Raw genomic sequence first — 23,610 nt, forward strand, 5'->3', positions numbered from 1 at the left:
CCTTCAATAGATTATTAGATAAAGAAGATGTGGTACAAATATACAATGGAATATTACTCAGCAACAAGAAAAGATGAAATACTGCTGTTTGTGACAACCTGGGTGGTTCTTGAGAATATCATGCTAAGTGAAATAAGTCAGATGGAAAAAGTTAAGAACCATATGATTTCACTCATATGTGGGATATAAAACAAAAAGCAACAAATGAACCAACGAGAAAAGCAAACAAACAAAAACTCATAGACACAGACAGTAGTATGGTGGTTACCAGACAGAAGGGTGGTGGTGGGAGTATTAAAGGGTAAAGGATGTCAAATATATGGTGATGGAAGAAGATTTGACTCTGGGTGGTGGGCATACAATACAATATACAGATGATGTATCATAGAATTATACACTTGAAACCTATATAATCTTTTTTTAATATATATTTTTATTGATTTCAGAGAGGAAGGGAGAGGAGCGAGAGATAGAAACATCAATGATGAGAGAGAATCATTGATTGGCTGCCTCCTGCACACCCCACACTGGGGATCCAGCCCGCAACCGGGCATATGCCCTGACTGGGAATTGAACTGGTGAACTCTTGATTCCTGGGTGGATGCTCAATCACTGAGCCACACCCGGCTGGGAAAAACCTGTATAATCTTATTAACCAATGTCATTCCCATAAATTTAACAAAAAATAAAGAAAACATTTGTGAGGATAAAGGAAGTACAATATAATAGTAAAACAAGAAACAATAGGAGAGAACCTTGCTACTGCAAAAGAGTTCAAGATTTCTCTTTCAAAAGAGTTCCACTCAAAACTTACTAGGAAAAGTTGCTGTATACACACTGTTGATGACCTTTAAGCTAAAGGGAAATTGAACACTGGATATGTGCAAATGTTACTCATTTTTCAAATGAGAAGAAGTAAAATCAATAAATGAGACAAGTGATGTTTACATCTATTCCTGGAAAGTTTCTAAGATCTCCTGATGAACATTTGAGAGCCAAGAAAAGAAGTTATAAGATGATGATGCAGTTTAAGTTTACTAAGACCATGTCTAATTAGACCAATTCCTTTCTTCCTCATGGCTGCTGGACTTGTCACTCTATCCTCTGTGATATAAAAGTACGTTCTCTATATTCTGTCTGCTCTTTTCTCACTGAGATGCAACCCTCAGTGAAAGTACACCTTTGTTGTTGTTGTTGTTGTTCATCCTCACCGGAGGATATTTTTCTATTGACTTTTAGAGAGAGTGGAAGGGAAGGGGGGAGAGAGAGAGAGAGAGAGAGAGAGAGAGAGAGAGAGAGAGAGAGAGAGAAACATCGATGTGAGAGAGACACATCCATTGGTTGCTTCCTGCATTCACCCCAACCAGAGTGGGGGATCAAGCCTGCAATCGAGGTACATGCCCTTGACTGGAATCGAACCCAAAGACCCTCCAGTCTGCAGGCTGATGTTCTATCCACTGAGCCAAATGGCTAGGGTGAAAGTACACCTTTTAGGAGGTATCCTTGAAAGTCTACTTTCTACACTTGACTGTGAAGGCAGGGAGCATATATCTTTATATCCATATTGTTTCTATGAATAATATTTATTGACTAAACTAATTAACATCAGATAAAAGAAATGAATTAGAAAATTTTGTATTAGTATTTCATTAAAGTATGTCATAATACCCTAATGATATCCATATGAACAAGAAGGAGGAAGATATATTGATTGCAAGGGCAACTACAGAGATTAATAACTCTTGGAACCAAAATATTAAAGTGTTTTTAAGTAAACCAAAATGAACAAGGGGAATTGTTTCTATAGTATGCAGCAGACCTCTGTCTTTGGCCCTGTCTTGCTAACACATTTTTAACCAACAGTTAGATAAAAATACGGAGGGTGATTTATTAAACCATGGGTGATACAAATTTGGAACAACAGTATACAAGTTAGGTCTTAGAAAGAATCAGCATCCAAAACCATTTTCAGTAGCATTAGAACAAGCTGTTGAAAGTAATAGAAGAGTGAACTAAATGGGACTAGAGAAACTGAACGGAGATATAATTGGGTCCGAAGAATAGACTACAAATGTACCAAATGGCTAAGCAGCAGCATGAACAAAAGGCCTTAAGGGTGATCGTGGATGTTAAACACACCAGCAGTGCGATATGGCTGCTGAGTAAGTGAATGTGATCTTAAGATGCATTAAGAGAAGTATAGTTCATAGAGTGACGGAGGAAAGACAAGTTGAATATTTTGTGCATGGTATTCTATTATAAAAATATTTAACAATTTATCCACTCTAATAATGGACTTTTATTTATCCCTAAATGTTGGGGCTATTACAAATAGAGCTTTCAGAAACAAACATGCTGTAGGGTAGCACTGTCCATTAGAACTGCAATGCTGGAAATGCTTTCTGTTTTGTGCTGTCCAACACAGTAGCCACTGGCCACATTTGGATACTGAGCAATAAGTTTTGAGTCATGCAATTCCAGAACTGAATTTTAAATTTTAAAAAATCTTAAATTAATTTAAATTTAAAGAGCTATGTGTGAATAGTGGCTTCTGTATTGGATAGTGCAGTTCTAAGGTATATACCTGAGAATGGAATTTCTGGGACATGAACCATGTATTTATATAACTTTTATAGCTACTGCAAAACTGTTTTCCAAAGTGTTTTGAAGAATTTACTCAACCAGTAGTTTGTGAGTTTCTATTGTTCCACATTCTCATCAATTCTTGGCATTGTCAGACTGTTCAGTTTTAGCTATTCTTTGGGTGTGCAGTGGTCTCTTATTGCTATTTTAATTGAGATTTCCAGATTGCTAATGATGTGGTGTTCCTTTCTGTATGTATACAGATATTTGTATTTCTTTTTATGTAAAATACTAGTTTAAATCTTTTGCTTATCTACTGTCGGGTATCTGTCATTTTCTTATTGATTTATTGGTGTTCTTTATAAATTATATATTCTAAATAGAAGTCCTTTGTTGGTTATATATTTTGCAAGTAGCCACACACAAGGATTTAATAATATTGATATCCCAATCTTACTCCAGACCAATTAAATCAGAATTTCTGTGGGTGGGGTGGGGGCATATTTAAAGGTTCCCTGGGTGATATTAATTGTCCTATGTAAGATGAATAGATTAGAAATTAGTGTAAGTAATGATTTGCTAACCATAAACTATCTCTCTGAAGCAGTTATGATAATGGATATGTGGACTGTCTTTGAAATAAGATTGCTTGAGTTTGCTCCTAGGCTCTGTTCGTGATAGACCTTAGTGTTAACTTTTCTGTGCTCCAGTATTTTTTCATTTGTAAAACTGGGTAATAATATCTGTCAGATAGTCCTTGTGAATACTAAATGAGCAATTATATGTAAAGTGCTTAGACCCATATATGACACATAGCAGATGCTCAGTAAGTATCTGTGTTATTTGGCGATAATAGAAATCTGTACTATTTTTAAAACTGTTTTGTAAATCTAAAGTAAGTTCACAATAAAGTTTTTAAAATGTAGTGAGTTTCGCCCTAGCTGGTTTGGCTCAGCATTGGCCTATAGACTGAAGGGTCCCAGGTTCGATTTCAGTCAAGGACACATGTCCTGGTTGTTTGCTCAATCCCCAGTGGGGGGCATGCAGTAGGTAGCCAATTAATGACTCTTTCTCATCATTGATGTTTCAAACTCTCTCTCTCTCTCTCCCTTCCTCTCTAAAATCAATATATGTGTGTGTGTGTGTGTGTGTGTGTGTGTGTGTGTGTGTATTGCCAAATAACACAGATACTTTTTTTTAAAGCAGGCTCATTTCATACTTTATATATATATAAAAACTATGAAATGAGCCTGTTTTAAAAAAAACACCTGAGTTTTCAGCCACTTGAGGTCACATAAGGGATAATCTAACCACTCAATAAGAGGTTGTAGAAGAGATTTAAGCCAGATGGGGTGGTTCCAGTCTATAGCCTTTAAGGTTTCTTTAAACCATGAGTTTTTTTTTGTTTGTTTGTTTTTAACAGAATTCTTCGTTTAAAAGGTGAATTATAGGATTCCACACAAACTTTGATCTAAGGCTAATCCCCTTGGATTTATAGAAAGTGAACAGTTTTACTTCATTTGAGCAAATGCATACTGTGAGGATCACAAAATGTGTTATGAAATATTTGAATTAGTTTATTCATTTCCCTTCGTTTTAAATACTTGTGAACAAATTTACACTCGTGGATGTTTTCAGCCATACTCAAAATAGTTATTCTAAACTATACCATATATTAGAACACGGGGCTTGAACAATTTAAATCAGGTGAAAATTATACTCTGAAGTGGAGAAAAAAATTCCAAACTAAACATGCAATATGATCCATTTTTGTCAAAATTATAAGAGCTTAAAATTTTGTTAGATAAAATGTAAACAGTTTTTAGCTCTCAGTGGTTGGAGGTGGGTGTTTTTCTTTGCTTATCAGCAATTTCTAAATTTTCTACAATAATTATATTATTGTATAATCATAAAACAATGAAAGTTATAAATGATTTTTTTAAAGCACTGTAACAATTTTTCAGGTCTCTGAACAGTGGAGCAATGAATGAAACACTCCAGACAAATGAACATAACCAGATATAAAACATCTGTACTCTTGACAGTCATTTGTGTTAGGATGACTGCCTTGAAGCTACATATCTGATAGGTGAATTTTTCTCTGATCCTCACTTCAATTAAAAATGTTGAAAGTTATTCAGCAAACAAGTGAAGCATTTGCAATTGTTCAGCTAACAATGTCACAGAAAACACTTAACACCTCAATGCTCAATTTAATTTTTTAATAGTTTCTTTTTTTCAAATGTAAAGAGAATATGCACTTTCTTTGGGGGGGGGGAGTAAAGAGATTGTGTATTGGGGTATTTTTTCTAGTCTTATTTCACTTTATGGGGCATATATTAGAGGGTTAATTTAGCCCTGGTCTCTAAATTAATATCCATCTCCTAGTGATTAGACACTAACACAGTACTTTTTAAATGTTAATGTGCATCTGAACCAATCCAGGGATTCTGATTCTGTAGGTCTGGTATGAGTTTGTTAGAAATGCAGAATCTTGGACCCTTATCTTAAATCTACTCAATTACAATCTACATTTGAACATCCCCATTTGACTTACTTGCATATTGATCTTAACCTAATATAGTCTAGTTCAACTTTTGGTTTCTACAGTTTTCTATGAAAATTACTTAAATAAATAATCCTATATAATAAATGCCTAATATGCAAATCAACTGAATGGTGGAATGACCAGGGGAACAACTGGCTGTTATGACATTCACTGACCACCAGGGGGCAGATGCTCAATGCAGGAGCTGCCCCCAGCCCGCGGACCCCAGGCCAGCCAAGGCAGGTGCCAGTGGGGGAAGTAGGGACCGATTGCACCACTGTTTGCCCCACAGAGGGAGGTGACTGGCGGGGGGCGGGGCCCTGATTGCCCTACCAATCGCCACACAGATCAGCCCTGATTGCTGGCCAGGCCTAGGGAACCTACATGTTCACAAATGTCGTGCACCTGGCCTCTAGTCCTATCTAATAAAAGAGTAATATTCAAATTAACCATCACTCCACTACACCCACAGGCCACGCCCACCAGCCATGCCCACCAGCCCATCAGGAGCGAATATGCAAATAAACCTGACCACAGAGAGCAGGAGGGAGGCTTGGGTTTCCCCGACAATGGAGGAAGCCAAGCTTTCCGCCTGTCCTTGCCGGCCTAGGCCTCCACTCAAGGCTACAAAGTTTCAATGATAGAAGATACATAAATCCAAACAGAAATGGCAGCAGCACAGAGCTGGAAAGAGCAGGAGGCTAGAGTTGCCCCCGGCGATGGGGGAAGCCAAGCTTTCCGCACACCCTAGCCAGCCCAGGCCTCCGCTTAAGGCTACAAAGTTTCAATTATAGAAGATACATAAATCCCAACAGAAATGGCTGCCACCATGGAGCAAGCAGAAGGCTTGGCTCCACTCCAGGCTACAAGTTTCAATTGTAGAAGATAAATAAAGCCCAGATACCAGGCCCTCCGCTTGGGTCACCAGGGGGTGTGGCCGGCCTGCAAACCACCACAGGCCCCTTGCCCAGGCCGCCCCACACCCCAAGGGAACCCCCACCCTGATCCGGGACATCCTTGAGGGCAAACCAGCCAGCTCCCACCCATGCATCAGGCCTCTATCCTATCTAATAAAAGACTAATATGCAGATTGACCATCACTCCAACACACAAGATAGCTGCCCCTATGTGGTCAAAGATCCTGCCCCCATGTGGACACAAGATGGCCACCACAAGATAGCCAGCAGGAGAGGGCAGTTAGGAGGCACCAGGCCTGCAAGGGAGGGCAGTTGTGGGCGATCAAGCCTGCAGGGGAGGGCAGTTGGGAGGGACCCAGGCCTGCAGGGGAGAGCAGTTAGGGGCAAACAGGCTGGCAGGGGAGCAGTTAGGCATCAATCAAGCTGGCAGGGGAATGGTTAGGGGGTGATCAGGCTGGCAGGCAGAAGCCATTAGGGGCAATCAGGAAGGTAGGCAGGCGAGCAGTTGGGAGCCAGCAGTCCTATATTGTGAGAGGGATGTCTGACTGCCCGTTTAGGATCGGGCCTAAACGGGCAGTCGCACATCCCTTGAGGGGTCCCAGATTGGAGAGGGTGCAGGCTGGGCTGAGGGACCCCCCCCCCCGCCAGTGCACGAATTTCGTGCACGGGCCTCTAGTAATATTATAAAGATTATAGAAATCAATATTAGCAAATAATACAACTTTTACTTGTAAAACTATTTTTAGATAAAGTATTTTCTTTAACATAAAATTTCTTTGATTCTTAGGTGACTTTAAAGTTAGTTCTTGTTGGTTTATTCTACCTAATGCCAAGTGGTTTGTGTAGCTAATCAAATGCAAGCACTTCCCTTACTTGTCCTCATTTGAGAAGGTTTGTTTTAGAAACTGTTTTTCTATATTCTACTGGCATAGCGGAGGGGTTTTCAACTTAAGTAATATAATGATAGAATTATCAGTGGGATTAAGTGGCATGGTTACATCATATCTTTGTTTCTGATTCATAATAAATAAATGAGTTTCTAGAGCTTTAAGATAACACGTTAAAAGAAAAGAAAATGAAATCCATGGGAAATTGGTTGAACTTCATATTAAAAAAGAAAATTATAGTGATCACCCACAAGCCTCTAACTTATTTTATAAATCCAATTTTCTTTATTCATAGATGACAAGGCTTTGGGGTTATGGTAAATCGTTATTTAATTTGAGGTACATTCATACCACATTAAAACTATAACAGAAGAACTCTGACATTTCTGACTATTTTTCTGACTATAATGAAAATTAATAGTGAACTGCTTAGGATTCTACACTATAGGGTTCCAAAAGGAAGTGATTATGTAGCTAAGCTTAACAATAAATCCCAGTCTTACAAACACTCTCAACTCTGATAAAGTTTATTGGATCACATTTAAAATTAACCCTGCTAATGCCATTCTAATACTGTCTTCTTTATGCCTTAACCTTGATCTGATACTCATTCCCACAAGGATTTCCAATACGATGTGCTGAGAATTTGTTTACTAACATAAATTCTAATAAAGTAAGTATTGTAAAGGAAGGCTTACTAAATGTATTTTAAATCAAACCTGATTTTTTAAAAGCCTGAGAACAAAGAACTCACACTATTTTATGTCAGTACCTTTAGAGAGGAGCTGATACATTGAGCCTACATAATTGAAAGCACAACCATAGAAAAATCAAAAGAGATAGTATTTTTAAAGAGTTGCTGCAGTGTCTGCTACAGTTTATTTTTTAAAATAGATTTTTATTTGATTTCAGAGAGGAAGGGAGAGGGAGAGAGAGATAGAAACATCAATGATGAGAGAAAATCACTGATCAGCTACCTCTTGCATGCCCCCCACTGGGAATTGAGCCCACAACCCAGGCATATGCCCTGACCAGGAATCAAACCAGGGACCTCCTGGTTCATAGCTTGACGCTCAACCACTGAGCCAAGCAGGCCAAGCCCCTCTGCTACAGTTTAATATATCACTATAAGATATATAAGTTAACATAGCTTTCTGAGCAAAGAAGGTCTTGGAAAAAAAAGGATGAAATGCAAGTGCTTTCCAAGTCACCATCTATTCCCAGGAAATATTTGCTGCTGAAGAATAAAGTAAGACTTTACACCTTGCTTTTGTCATAGAAAAAGTTCTCATGAGCTTTTCAATCCTAAATATATTTTATAATGTTAACCTTAAAATCCACAGGCAATTTTGCAAAGGGAAAGTCATACCAATAACATTAGCCTGTGGCCTAAGGATTTCTAACTATTGTTTTAAAATTTATGATAGTATTTCAATTAGTCTCTGAAAATATAAAGTTTACCTTTCCTAAATATTCTATTATCTATTTTACCACTAATAATTTTTTACAGCCATGATTTTAAATCAGTTTCCTTAATTACTTGCTCTTCACAAATGTTAAAATATTAGCATTCAATATGCAAATTTTTATAGTTCAAAGATATCTGGATTGATCAAAGTTTTGTGCTGTCCATACAATTTTATTTTTTGATTTACAGAGGTTTCTGGTAAGTTGTGTTTCTTCATTCTCTTAAGACTATATATTGATATGTAAAGTGTCTAATGCTTTCATGTTTATAAGTGTAGTTAATTGATTATAATCTCTGAACTATAAGACTTTTAAATTGTTATGTTTTACATGATAATAGCCAATGTTGTAAGAAAATACATAAGAAAATAGAGACATTTAAAATTATGTTGAGTGGATGAAAAGCAAGTCCCAGAAGACTAGGTGCAGTATGATACCATCTTTAGAAAGCTCAAAATAAGCAAAACTAAATATATTGGGCTAGAGTATGTTCATTTATTATGTTCATTTATGCTATTACTACCCTTTACCTCTTTGCACACAATATGCCACAACTGCCTAATCCTCACAGCTTCCAACTACACGGTAATATTTAGTCTAGTCCAGTGGTCGGCAAACTCATTAGTCAACAGAGCGGCAAACAGAGGCGGCTCGCGAGCCTCGGTTTGCCGACCACTGTGCTAAGACAATAAAACAAAAAACAAAAATGATGAGGAAGATTCAAAATAGCTGTAATGCATAAGAGGTGTACATGAGGATGGGATGGGGCAGTGGCACATAAGTAGTTGCAAGTTATTGGGATGCGCACACACACACACACACACACACACACACACACTTACTAGTAAAAAGTATTACGTACTTTTTAAGTGTGAGAAAACCAGGAGGTTTAGATTATTCAGGAGCAAATTGAGGCTGAATTCATAGGAATTCAGGGTACTATATTGTTCTTAAAAATACTGAGCATTGTCCTATCAATAATACACTTTTCACTGTATTTCTTAACTTATGGAAAATATTTAGTGAGATACCAAGTCACTAAACTATGAATAATTCTTTTTAATAATATAATTTATTTTATTAACCAACTTTTAAAATGCTGGTGTCAGAGTAAGATTAGTAGTTTTAATTAATCAATAAGGATAAAAGAAACATAAAAAAGAATAAAAGAAATCTCAGATAATTCTGCTCATATTCACAGTTGCTGTTATATGGTCATATAATAAAGGCATTATTTCTAGCAGATATTTGTAGAGCTATGCTTTTGATTCCAGAGACTGGGAGCAACTGGGTTTCAATTTCTATCAAATCAAGTAGGAAAAGATTTCTCTTCCTAGTAAATAGTGTGGAAAGCAATAATAAATTTAATTACTAGATATGAGACTTTGGAGAAAAGAACCATCTCATATTAATGTAACATTACCATTTTAATAAAATAAGTTTCTCTCATTATTCTAGGCAGGTTGGAATCTAGGAGAGAAGGGGATGAAATTAATGTATAAATTCTTTCACTTTTATAAAACACTACAGGCCTAATGCACAAAACTTGTGCAAGAGTAGGTCTTCCTTCCCTCAGCTGCTGGCACTGGCTTCCCTTGGGCACCCAGTACCCGGGCTTCCCTCACAGCCTCAGTTTTGTCTGGGAGGTCATCTGGAAGGATGTCCGGTCTAATTAGCATAGTATGCTTTAATTATTATAGACTAGAGGTCTGGTGCATGAAATTTGTGCATGGGGGTGTGTGTGTCCCTCAGCCCAACCTGAACCCTCTCCAATCTGGGACATCCCTCTCACAATCCAGGACTGCTGGCTTCCAACTGCTCACCTGCCTGCCTGCCTGATTGCCCCTAACCGATTCTGCCTGCCAGCCTTATCACTCCCTAACCACTCCCCTGCCAGCCTAACTGCTCCCCTGATGGCCCAATGGCCCCCAACTGCCCTCCCCTGCCAGCCCCCAACTGCCATCCTCTGCTGACCTGGTCGCCCCCAATTGCCCTCCCCTGCCGGCCTGGTCACCCCTAACTGCTCTCCCCTGCTGGCCATCTTGTGACCACATGGGGGCGGCCATCTTGTATGAGGGTGTGATGGTCAATTTACATATTACCTCTTTATTATATAGGATTATAAAACCTTTCTTTCATCCTTAAAGGATAGAACATTCAGCAGGGCTTGCAAAGACTCACTTGTGTGTATTATGGAATAGTTCCTTATTTCATTTCTAAGGAGTACTACAGGGACTAGTTCTAGCAAGATTAACATGTAAGCTGTCTAGAATAGTTGCAGCAGGACTATTCTCCTCACCACTAGTTGTATAAATATTTGCCTTTACTTTTAAAAAAGAAAATTTCTTTTGGTGTCTTGTGGAATACTTTTTGGGTAAAGGAATAATAAAACCTACAAGTTAACTATTTGAAACAAGGTCTGAGAATCTAGTCTGAATTTAAGTAGATTGCTTGCCCTACAATTCTCAAATAATCTATTTAACTCTTCTAATCCATATATATATATTGAATGAAAATGTAAGGTCCTTTCAAAGATACCTTGAAATAAAGTTTAGTATTATGGAAATTAATTGAGGCAAGTGTAATTACACTTGGACTTGATTGAATGGAATAAGCAACTGAGAATTTTTTTTCATGCCTGTCATATTTGTTCTCACTTTAATTTCACAGGAAGAATAATCTTTACTGTACCTGACGAGGAGTTCTTTCGGATTTACTCCTACACCATTCCCAGTCTGAAAGGTCTGGTTTCTGACTCTCCTCATGAGAAAGTCTTCTTTCTGGCCCTTCCAAAAAGGTGGTTTCTTCATATTGAATATCACCTGTTTTTTCAAAGAGCAGTGGATCAATGCCCTTTTCATTGTGGGAATCCTGTTTAGCTTCTATAATATCAGTGTTCGTATACTTGTTAATGCCTTTCTGTGTAGAGCTGTCCAGGGAGGGTGTAGTGCTGATTTCCACTTTTATGGCACTGAAGACATTAGGAGTGTCTCTCTGAGAGTCTTTTGGAGTTTTGCATTCATAGTTCATGAGATTGTGATAGGATGTAGAATTTTCATCATCACCATAGTAATCTTCATGTGCTATTTTATAAATTCCATAACTTTGTTCAAATGATAGATTGAATTCAAAGCAGCTTCTCTTGGCTAAGTAAAAACAAAAACAAAATTCCATGGTTAGGAAAGTAGATATAAACAACAGTTGAATATACATAGTAAATAAAATTAGGAAAGTGCATTCAACCTCATTACTATGAATTTAAAAACTATCCTCATTTACTTCTTGTCAATTATGCAAAGCAATTATGCCTCACAAATTCAAGTCATTTTTTCACTCCGTGTCTAATGTTTCTCACTGGCACAATGAGAGGCTTGAAATATATCCAATTCCAAGAACCCAGTAGTCTTTAAAGCAGTTTTATGTCTCAAAAATGTAACTATTAATTAGAAAACTCTTATAATGTCTCAGATGAGCTGTCTTTAAGTTAGGGGAAGTGCATCAGTTATGAAATATAACCAATAAAAACACTTGTTAGTGACTTTTCTTAACATTAAAGGTAAATTCTGACTGAGTTAACTAATGTAGGTAATAGGTTATAACAATATAAAAGAGTTAACAGGGCTTGACTAATAACTAACAAGAAACTTAAAGACTATCAGAATATAGTCAGGATCTTTTGAAGTCTATACTGCACTTAAGAAAAGGAGATATAATGTATTTATTCTGAAAAGCAAACCTTTGAAAAGCATGATTAGCTCTAGTCTTTTGTTTTAATCATAACTTGCTAATTACAATTTATACATATGTAATTATATCAATTTATAAAAACAATTCTTCAGAGAACTATGTCACCAGATACTCTGATTTTGTCAAAAATTAAAGCTTAAAATCTGATTGTGATATAAAATATTTTAACTACTTAATTTAAAAAGAACACATATCATGCAAACAAAATGAGTCTGTAAGCCATATCCAATGCATATGTCTACCACCTAAAACTGTTAAAACCTTTTTTTTAACATTTTTGTTTTGAGACATAAGTAATATAGGTTACTGCTGGAGAGAATTGTTATTTCTGTAAAGTATTTTTATTACTGACGTTCATCATCAGGTTGCAAGTCTCAGTTTCCAGTGAAGCTGAGATGTGGAATTATATTTCCATCTGCATAATGAACCTGTGGTAAATATGAGTTAGGGAAAAATTCCTTTCTTGTTTCTGGAGTTCACTGATAAAGATTTAAAGGGGGGATCTTAGTTTGTTAAGAGAAAAAGCTTAAATGTGAAATCGAAGCCACATTCCCAAAGAATCAAAGTACTATAATTGATCAAGCCCCTGCATACTTGAGGATAGGCCATCTTTGGGGTTTCAAATTTCTGTAGTGTCTTCCTAGCAAAAGGAATATTTATGTGGAATCCTCAGACAGTGAAAGTATATCATTCTTATTCAAAGAATGCCCCTTTGGGTCATAAAAAATGAATAGAGTCATTTGAACTATAAGTATTTTAAACTAGAATCACATTTTATTTTAGAATCCATGCCTCTTTCTGTATGCCTACATATTTCAGGGCCTTCCCTGAATTTTAAAATAAATAAAAATAAGAGCAATGATAGGGAAAACTATTATTTTGATCTTGAAAGGCCTGGTTTTTATTTCAAACGTGAGATATTAATGTTACTGTTGATTCTGCTAGTTTGCCTTACGCTCTTCTATCTCGACCGTACAGGATAGAACACTCCCTAGCCCATTTGCAGTGATGGCCATTGCATTGCTTTACTTTTCAGCTCTGATACAGGTGCTCTTTACTTCTTAAAATGACTGTCCTGAACCACTTAACTAAGACTTTTCGTTTTCACTGGCACTAGACTCTTCTTGTGTTTTTCACAATTTTAAATACTATAAGAGGCTGGTTCATTACTTTAGTGGCAAAAGGTTAACATTTGATAGACTGTTTGAATTTATCGACTTGTTAATTTTTTTATATGCTTTGTCCTTTTTTAAAAAAACACACAAACTCAGGTGTTTGGTGGGGGTTTTGTTTTGTGTTTTTCTAAAAGCAGAGGCATACACTTAAATTTTGATTTGGAACTGTTTTTAGGCATTTATTGTTACTCTGAAAACTCTCCTAAACCCTGGAAGAATGCAAGCAGCAAATAATGAAAATGCTCTTCTTTACTGTTCCATTAAATAATAATGGGCTATAATATAATGAATTTTTAACTCTTTAGAGAGTTCATCTCTTTTCAGATGCAGGCTTCCTAATGTAGACTTGGGAGATGAATTTATTTCCTACTCTGGGCTAAGAACTATGGTGGACAAGAGCCCTTGTTGAATTTACCTGAAATCATTATTCAATGTATAAGCACTTCACTGAGTTGTTCTAAACCCACTCATTTAAAACTTCCTTTCAGCACTGTGCCAAGAATTGTTTCACATTATAATTTCTTTCCTCTATTTTCCATTTACACTTGTCCTTGGACTCTTTGTCCGCTACACGGGTGGGCAACATTCTCAATAGACCACTTTTCTGTATTTGACTGTATGCTATTGCTCCCAGCCGCCACACTGTGGAGGACTTACTTTTTCCCCCATCAGATGCCACTGCATAGGTATCCCGCTTGCAGTTGATGATGCAGCCACAGGGCAAGTGGGTCCAGCGTTTGGACAAGACAAACACGGGGGTTACGGTGGTGGCCAGCAGGGTTAGTAGAAAGCTGAGTGACTCGAAGGGAAGGCTCTGAAAACCCACCACGTGCTGGACCACCATGTGGATCTGCAAAGGAGAGAGCTTCAGACATATCCCAGCATCACATTTTTACTCCCCCAGACCTTTCCCGCAAGCGTGCTGTCCCAGACTCCTTTTCCTGGCCCCTTCCCTGCCCGAGAGCCGGAGGTTCTGCATCTGGCCTGGCACCCTTAGCTTTAGTGGTGGTCTCCTGGGATCTCAGATGCTCCAGACAGAACAGGACTTTGGGGGTTTGCACTCCTGAGTGTCTGATCTTGCCTGCTGCCAGCTCAAGTCTCCACCAAGGAAGCACAGTCCACAATGGGGAACTGGGGGTGCTACTGGGAAAACAGGCAAGTGTCTGTGAAAACTGAACCTGGTCCTCCGGATGGCCCTTTGTCACATCCCTGCAATGTCACCTCGGTGCAGGCCAACGGTCACAGCAGGGTGCTGCCCTGATACTCCTCAACTGGGATCCCTCAGGGAGGCTTGAACAAAAGCCTGTTTTGTCCCTTCTCTTCTCTCTCTACTTCTGATTGAGCCTCTCCTGTTGGGATGGGCGTTTCCTCCTAACCAGGCAGGAATGGAGTGGAGAGAATGGAATAACAACAGAAGATTGGGGAGAAACAACAACAAATCTCTTTTTTATAACTACCTCCTTTTCCGAATACTCCCAGGGATTGCTATGAGAGAAGTGAACACCCTTGGCCACGACAGATCTAGGAAAACTAAGTATCCAATGCCCCAAAGCTCTCCTTGCCCCCTCCCCAATTTTAATTTTGAAAGAAGCATTTGGTATCAAAGGCTTCTCTGCGGATCGGCGCTGCCCTTCAACTGCCTTCCTACAAGTGCATCTCTAAAACCGCCAGAGATACGTTTGGAAGCGGACTCTTGGTGATTCCCCAAACCAGGGGCGCCCGGTCCCAACACGCACTCACGCTGTCCGGCACACACCCCCGCGCACTGCGAGCAACTGCACTTTTACCATCATGGGAAGCCAAAGGATGACTTTGGTCAGCGCTAGGATCAAAGAGAAGCGCTTCTGTGCTGTGCTCGCGGTGAAGCTCCTGCTGCCATAGAGAGTCCCCGGGTCCTCACGCCTGCAGGCTCCAGCCCCAGCGGCGGCGCTGCGCCCCGGCCCGCGCTCCTGCTCCACCCTCCCGGGCGGCCCCGGCCCCAACACGGCGTCTGAGCTCGGGGAGCATCCCGCAAAGCGACGCAAGGCAGAGCCCAGAGCATCATCTGGGCACAGGGAAAGCACTCTCTCCCCAGTGGGAGGGGTCCCGGGGGTGGACGTGCCGCGGGAAATCTCCTGGTAGTTGGCATAGAGTCTCAGCGGCTCCTCCGAGCACAGCAGCTGGTGAATGAGCGGGACCGAGAGGCCGGCGAGCAGTCCGAAGGCTGAAGTGTACACGGCGAAGAGCAGCAGCACGTAGGAGCTGGAGCAGTCCGCCAGGCAGCCCCAGGGCGTGCGCACGAAGGCGCCCCAGCCGCACAGTGGGAGCGCGGAGAGCAGCAGGCTGGCTGCCCACACGGTCAGGGCCACGCCGAGCACCTGGCTGGATCTTCTGGAGGCTGCCTGGCTCCCTACAGTCCTGTGCATCGTGTAAAAGTTGTAGGAGACTAGGAGAGTCGCCTTCAAGTTGCTCGAGAGGCCCTGGCACAAATAGAGTAAGGCAGAGGTGGTGCACAGAGACTGGAAGTAGTCAAAGACCTCGTTTGGCCACTGCAAAAACATGAAGATGGTCACCGACAGGACGCTCAGGAGATCATCCCCAGACCAGGACGCCACGAGCATGGACACAACAGTTCTGTTCTGCGTTTTCAGCAGGGAAACTAGTGAATAGATGCTGCCTGCCAGGGCTGCGAGAGTCATTAAGCATGTCAGGCAAAAAAGGTAGACGTTCAGAGTTCCTGGTGGATTTGAAAGATCGGTGGAATTATGATTTTCTTTCCATAGACTAGAGTCATTTGTTAAGTTACTGAGAAATACAGACATTGTCCTCGGTCAATATTTAATTTCCCTTCCCATGAGCCTGTACACATTCTCAAAATAAAGCATGGCTGTTAGTTGCAAATCAGATCTCATTTTCTCCTACCAAGTTTCCCTCTATATGTTCCCCCGTCAGTCGAGCAGAAAATGGTCAGGCATTTCTCCTTTAGATCTGACTCAACCCATATTAAAAATTGGATTCCGTTTAAAGCATCAATAAGAAACTTTTCAACATTGCAATTAAAAACAAACCAAACAAAACCTCCTCCCTGAAACCATCAAGTTTCAGGCATGAAAGCAAAAGCTCCTCAGGCAGAGTGGGAAAAAAAAAAATGCTGTCTGGGTCCTTTTGGGTCCTTCTTATGGAGCAAAGCAGTTTGTAGCTGGAGAGAATCAAACTCTTTTCACTTTTTAAGAGCAGTAAAAAGATGCATTTGTTTCCAGAGCTGGATTCAAAGGCAGAGAGAGTATCAGGTAGGTTTCAGCTTTGCCGATTCAGGGAGAGAGGCAGAGAGAGACAAAGTGGGAGAGAAAGAGAGAGAGGATGAGAGAGACACAGAGCACAGATCCCCTTCTGAACCGCTGTGTTCCTCAATCAGCCAGTGATCCTCGGAGCTGCAGGAAGGAGGGAGGAGCCAACTCCAAGCAGGAGAGAAGCAGGAACAAAAGGGAGGGGAGTTCAGTGTATGAGCCAAACGATATCCATCTTCTCAGCTTGCCTCATTTGAAACAAGAAGCAGTGTCCTTGCTAAGCCTTCCCCTTTGCTTTTAACATAGAAAACCGAATACTCGCTCAGGTTTGATGTGAATGACAAATACCATCTTAGAGAAGTCCAAGCTACACCGTGAAGGGGCTACTTTTATTCTTATCCAGACCTCTCTGATTCATAATCTATTGGAGGAAGAATATTATCAATGCCATGTTTAAAAGAATAGGATGTACCAGCTTTGATTTTTTTTTTGTTGTTGTTATTTGTTGTTGTTTTTTTAATACAGGGTGGGGCAAAAGTAGGTTTACACTTGTGAGTAGGAAAAACAATTTATTTTTGTATTATTATTTATTAGTTATTGTATTGTTTCCCATACAAACAACTATAAACCTACTTTTGCCCCACCCAGTATATATTGTACTTAATAATAATAAAAATGTCATTACAGTCCTCATTACACTAAACAAGATTTTGCAGACTCTTTGATAGAGCCATACTAGCTTTAGGAATATAACTATTTTCTGACCATGTCATCAAGTTAAGCGAGCTACCATTTGAATAAATAATATTTCTTGTTGTTAAAGTCAGGTTACATTGTATAGGGCCTAAAAGGGGGGTTACCCCACAAAAACACATTTAGCCAGAGTGTTGCCAGGACTGTTGCATAGAATCATTGCATCTCTGAACTCATTTAAACAATGGTCAGTTTTGCAAGAGGAGTTGTTTAGCAAAGAAGTAGCTGACAGCAGTAGTTCTGATATGCCATTTCCCAGGATGCTTCGGGGTGGCTACCTGAAAGCATTCCTTCTCAGCTCAGCCTCATGACCAGAGGGGTCTGAATGGAAGTGGGGTAAGGGAAAGAAGAAAGTTGACATGATTATGACCTAAATTAATGGGAGTGCTAATAGAGCTCTGAGCATGCTGTCCATTTTAGAGATAATTGAAGCTACATTTTGAACCTGAATCTGATCAAGTGGGAAGTGATTGTATTAGTCATTGCCAGCCATACGCTTCAATAAATACAGTAGGCGCTTTGCTATTCTTGACATGGTGTTTGATTTCCCCTTTGCTCTGCAAATGGAAACACAATCATTGTGACAGCTAGCTCAGCACTCTAGCTCTCCCTACTGATAACATAGACCTTGGCAGTGTGGTGTGAGTAAAGATCTGGGGTAAATTCATCTTAAAATAATGTTGCTTCAGAAAGCACAAAATGATAAACAGACCTTATTTTTTTTTACTATGTTCAGTGTTCTGTGGCATGCTATTTTCTCTCTTCTCTCAGATCTTATTCTTTCCTGCCATATGCAAAAATATTATTATTTAATATGGTATTTAACTCTGGATTTTCAGTTGGGTTAGACAATCAGTATCACACTGTTAAAAATGAATAGACATTAATAATAGTTGTTGCATTACCGTTTGATGTCTAGGAACATCCCCTTTATCATTACCATCATATCTGGGTTTTCTATTACATATAAATTTGGAAGAGAGACACCTTACCAGAATGTCACCCTGGTCTCTAGGCTATAATAAAAGGAGCAAGAGTGTTAGCACACATCCAAAAGTTGGTGGAATTGCAGCCAGTGGGGGAGCTAGGAGAAATATCTGAATTTTACTCCAGACCTTGCAGTTGTTGGTTGTGTAACCTTGGACAAAAGTTTTTATACTTCCTCTGAGTGTTTGCTTTCACATCTGTAAAACAAGAGGACTTGAATGGATTATTTTAGGCCCTTTGAATTTCTAAAGGTACAATATAATATTTAAATAGTTTGGATTAACTTCATCTTAATTTTCTTTTCTGCCTGTTGCACAATAATCAGTATTGTCACCCAGCTGTTGTTGCTCAGTGGTTGAGTGTTGACCTATGAACCAGGAGGTCACAGTTTGATTCCAGGTCAGAGCATATGTCAGGGCATATGCCCTGGTTGGGTTATGGGCTTGATCCCAAGTGAGGGGCATGCAGGAGACACCCAATCAATGATTCTCTCTCATCATTGATGTTTCTTTCTCTCTCTCCCTCTCCCTTCCTCTCTGAAATCAGTAAAAATATATTTTTAAAAAAATCAGTATTGTCATCAAATAAAAGGTAGAAGCTTGTAAGAGATGATGCTTGGATTCTCCATGCTTTCTCTTTCCCTACATGGCATGGAGGCCCTTATTAATATGAAGATGGCATAAGATTCAAGCAGCCTGAAATGTTGGGCCAACTGAAGGATCAGGGTTGCCCTGGAGGTCTGTGGGAACCTATAGTAGCTTTGTATGAGTGAGAAGTAAAAGTTGTTGTGTAAATGGCTGAGTTTGAGGTTTGGTTGTTACTGGGTGCTAATCTAGCACATCCTATTATAGTTAGGTATACTGTTGACCCCACACAGGTCAAAAGTGGTAGAGCCAGATTTAAAAATCATAGTCTGGATCTGCATTCTTAATTACAACAGACCCAGACTTTCTAATTACCCCTCTTGGCACCTCATGCTTGGGAACATTTCCAGTGGATGTTAATAATGATAACGTTTTGTTTTTGCTTTCCTTTTTCAAAAAGCATGTTTGGAATATCTCATTTTTCAAAATTTTAATTTATAAATAACTGTTGACCAAGCTTTATGTTATATATATATATGTTATATATATGTTTCTTGAAAGTTGTAAGCTCTTCCCTTAACCATAATCTCATTTTCTTTACAGTAGCCTCATGAGCTAATAATAAAATAATCATTCTAAATGCCTTACACATAACTTTTAGAAAACTAGGAAGATGTCTAAGAAGCCCCTTGTGCCTTAAAATTTTTTTCCTCTGTTCTTGTGAGACTCATTCCTCTGTCTCACTTGTAATAAAGTTATATCTATTTAAATATAAATTATGATTATGCTAGAACAGCTTAGGTGAAGACTTGTTTATTGTTGTCCTACTGCTGCTTTGATTATTTTATTTTAAAAAATTTTTTTAATGATTTTTAGAAAGAGAGGAAGGAAGAGAGATAAAAACATCAGTGAGAGAAACATCATTGGCTGCCTCCTGTATGCCCCCTACTGGGGATCAAGCCTGAAATCAGGGCATGTGCCCTGACCCAGAATCAAACTAGTGACCTCTTGGTGCATGGGTAAATGCTCAACCAACTGAGCCACAATGGCCAGGCTGCTTTGATTATTTTAAAACATATACCAAATATAGCATTACAGACTATAAAGCAACCCATAGAGAGAATTACATGGCAATAATTTCATTAGGCTTTTAGTTTATGAAGTCCTTGATGTAATTATACCTTTGCAAAGCACTGCAGGCTATTCATTTCTCTAAAAGTCTACATTATATCTGAAAATCCTCAGAATAGGAAATGGCATAAAAAAAGTCTAGTTGAATATGGCAGAATAACATCCGTAGTAAACACAGGACCAATGGAAACATTTAGTCTTATTTTATGAAAATAAAAAGGTATCATAGGTAAGTTAATCATGAAGATGATAATATTTCTCTTTCTAGAAATACAGTATTTATAGCCAAAACATTTTAGAAGACTGGCCCAGTTTAAGACATTTGCTAATGTAATCATCAGAGCTGAAATGAAAGATCTCATAACTTATCCAATGTATGCAGTATATTCAGATACATTTACAACATAGGAGTAAAATCTAGATTTTATAAACATGTATAATAGATGTATAAATTTATAATATATATGATTGTTCATATCTAATATCTATATTATATAAAATACATGCATACTCTGCTTTAGCTGATGGTTTTCAAAAAAATGACTATCAATTTGGCATCATAGGAGAACCCAATTGCTGTGATTTATTTTCTTCTTTTTCAATGTCTCATCAGAAACCTACAATGTTTAATTCTGTCTGATTACTATGAATAAGGACACAATTTAATTTGGCTCCAAGTCAAAGAGACTAACTTCATGAATCTAATTTTGAAATCTGCTAAATACATTGTTAATCCAAAGGTCTCTCAAATGGGAAATTCTATGATTTTTTTTAACCTGTTCCCTGGATGAGACAAAAATTTGGAGGTATTTATGTATGTATGTACATCTATATATACCTATGTATGTTCATATGTTAATGTAGAACAGCTATAGAGAGAAATAAGGTTTGTTATTAATGGTCACTGTGTAATCAATTTTACTCATCTGGTAGTTATGCAAGATTCACCTAGCCATTAAGATAATATCTGGAGGAGAGTTTTTATAGAGCTGTGTGAAGCTGTTGAATAGATTAAGAATGACTGAACCTATCCTACAGAATAAAAAAAGCAACAATATATAGCTATTTTAAATATGATTATATACTATGAACTTTCATTCATTCATTCAACATCCCTTTGAGTGTCTAAAGGTCAGACAATATGTATTAGTGGTAAAGAACATTATAGTTTTTGTCCTTGTAAAGGTGGGGTTTAGTCATTTTTCATACTATCTTCTTCCTTAAATTCCTCTCTGGAAAAAAAAAACACACCACCTTTTATCCTAAGGGATTCAATACAATACATATTTAATGCTTAGGATGAAAATGTCTTGATGCACAACAAATTGACCAAGCCTTAAATTAGTAATGAGATAATGCAAGGGGACCTCTATACCTTATTTTCACAGGGTCCACTTGAGCTACAAGATTTCAAAGAAATTATTTCAATATCTCCATTATCGCAAGGGTAGAATAATATCTTTTTTTAAAAATCCAAAATGTGTTTACAGGGGAGCAACCAACACACAAAACTGCTGTTCATGCATAGCTAAACACGGTGGTGATTTTACAGCATCCTGGGCATTTTACATCCATGAAGTAGGAATCGGGGCTCTGCACCAGGCAGTTCTTGGGTTTCCTCTTCTCTTCTGGAGAGGGATGGAGAAGATCCTTAGTGAGAGGCATATTGTCGTGGGGAGGTCATCACTGCCGGAAAGGCTACAATAATATCTTGAGCCAAGTATTATCACTGCAAGTGGTGTACACAGGAGTTCTGATCTTAATATTTAATTTTTCTTTTTTTTCACTAGGGAGCTGGTGAAAACTTTTCAGTAACAATGAGACTAATTCTTCGTTCTGGCCTGGCCATGATTTCTTTTCATTTGGCATGTCCCATGTTATGCTGATACTTGATTATAATGTGTTTTCCCCCTCATTCCTGTCTAATGTCAGTGTGTACTGGGGTATTGCTTCCTTTTAAGTACAGCATTTTTAGTATTTTCAGAAATTTCTGTCTCCACATCTATAAATGGTTAACGTTCACTTTATGTACCCAAACTTTATTAACCATGTTCTCAAAGATGGCTGCTCTTTCTAGTCCTTTGCCAAATGAATGCCACTCATTGCCCTGGGAGTGGCATCTCTGTCTGTGCCCAGTGCTATGGCTTTGCTTTCTAATCTGAGCACTCTGTCCTGTAGGCGCATCATCATCTTGCCTTGAGGTGATACCTGGGGCATGATAATGGGTAAAATGTTTTATCTCATGTCTTTTGGCAGGAGGAGTAATTTCCTTATTAAGGTCCCAGTTTACTTAACTAAATAAAAACAGTGACTTTGAAAGATTTCTTGCTTTATTTTAGGGGTTGGCAAACTATAGTCTCTTTTTTGTAAATAAAGTTTTATTGGAACATAGCCATAACCATTTGTTTAAGTCTTTTCACGGTTGCTTTCAAGCTACAACAATGGAGTTGAACACTGAATAGTTGTGAGAGAGACTTTGTGACCCACAAAGCCAAAAATATTTATTATCTGGCTTTTTACAAAAAATTGTTGATCCTTGATATAACTAAAATAGGAGCATTTCAATTCAAAGTAATCTCCCATTGGTAGAATGTTTGAGTCATGTGTGAGATTTAGACATATCTACATCTTATGTAATATTATATATTATATAAATTACAATTAATAATATCAATAACAACAATGCTAAAAATGGCTAACATTTATTTAGTTCTTATAATGCACTGGACATTTTTCTAAGTTATTTACATGTACTAACTTATTTAATCCCACAATCATATGATGAGGGTATTAGTTTTAGTCCCATTTTTCAGATGAAGGAACCGAGGCTTGGAAAGTAAATTACCCATCTGAAGTTACTGCTGGTAATGGGTTATCCAGAGACAGATCCCTGGATTATGGGAGCACGATTGCGTGTACTTTATTTTTCTGCTCTGTTCTCTAGATTTCTTGACATTGCAAACATCCTGTGTGTCAATAAATCAGACGGATTGCTGAGGAAGAGAACTTCCTGAGGCAAAACAAATTTCTGAGGCCCTAACTCTAATAGAATAATAGAATGATGTAGATGGCCACCTGTTTTTTCTTTTCATTTAGTATTATTGAGCTCCAAGGATTTTAAAGAAATTATCTCAGTAGCTCTTACTTCCCTAAGGGAAGTGAAATTTTATCCAAAATCTAACAGCTGAGAAGTTAGTGCATGCAGACAAAATCAATTGTTCAAGATGATACTGTAATTCAGTGACTGAGATGGAAATTAAATCAACTTCTTCCTTTTCCTCATTTATTGTCTGCTCACAAGGGCAGAGTTGTCTCTGGGCTTTGTATAGAGAACTACCCCAGGGTTTTGGGATGTATTTAAAATGAAAAGGTTATTTATAGGCTTTTAAAATCTTGAATAAAAGAGAGACACAGTAAGGGATTAGAAGTAATAGTCCTGTAAAGGTGAAAAGTGATATTGATTCTCTGGTCACTGTGGTGGAGAAGACGAAATCTGACGACATGAATGTGATTTCTAGCTCTCACTGGGCTTGCTATGAATCCTTCAACAAGACACTTCATCTTG

At 38.5% G+C, this 23,610-nt stretch overlaps 1 protein-coding gene and 1 long non-coding RNA gene across 6 annotated transcripts in view; one reads left to right on the forward strand and one right to left on the reverse strand.

Moving 5' to 3' along the window:
- Nucleotides 1-16,125, reverse strand: part of GPR149 (G protein-coupled receptor 149) — a 50,452-nt gene extending 34,327 nt beyond the window's left edge. The window contains exons 1-3 of the mRNA XM_008142212.3: nt 15,112-16,125; nt 13,982-14,174; nt 11,094-11,548 (exon numbers count right to left, since the gene is read on the reverse strand). Coding sequence (XP_008140434.2) covers nt 11,094-11,548; nt 13,982-14,174; nt 15,112-16,125 — 1,662 coding nt within the window. The remainder of the gene's footprint in view (nt 1-11,093; nt 11,549-13,981; nt 14,175-15,111) is intronic.
- The window catches only part of LOC129148554 (uncharacterized), a 277,290-nt gene that overhangs the window by 45,109 nt on the left and 208,571 nt on the right, over nt 1-23,610 (forward strand). Inside the window, exon 4 of one of the 5 annotated variants that reach the window (XR_008555512.1) lies at nt 11,073-11,147. The exons of the other annotated variants lie outside the window; for them this stretch is intronic. This is a non-coding gene — a long non-coding RNA (uncharacterized LOC129148554). Of the gene's footprint in view, nt 1-11,072; nt 11,148-23,610 lie in introns of those variants that run through there. 5 annotated transcript variants of the gene reach the window in all.

This window comes from Eptesicus fuscus, chromosome 3 (assembly GCF_027574615.1).
Source record: "Eptesicus fuscus isolate TK198812 chromosome 3, DD_ASM_mEF_20220401, whole genome shotgun sequence".
In the NCBI taxonomy this organism is placed as follows: domain Eukaryota; kingdom Metazoa; phylum Chordata; class Mammalia; order Chiroptera; family Vespertilionidae; genus Eptesicus; species Eptesicus fuscus.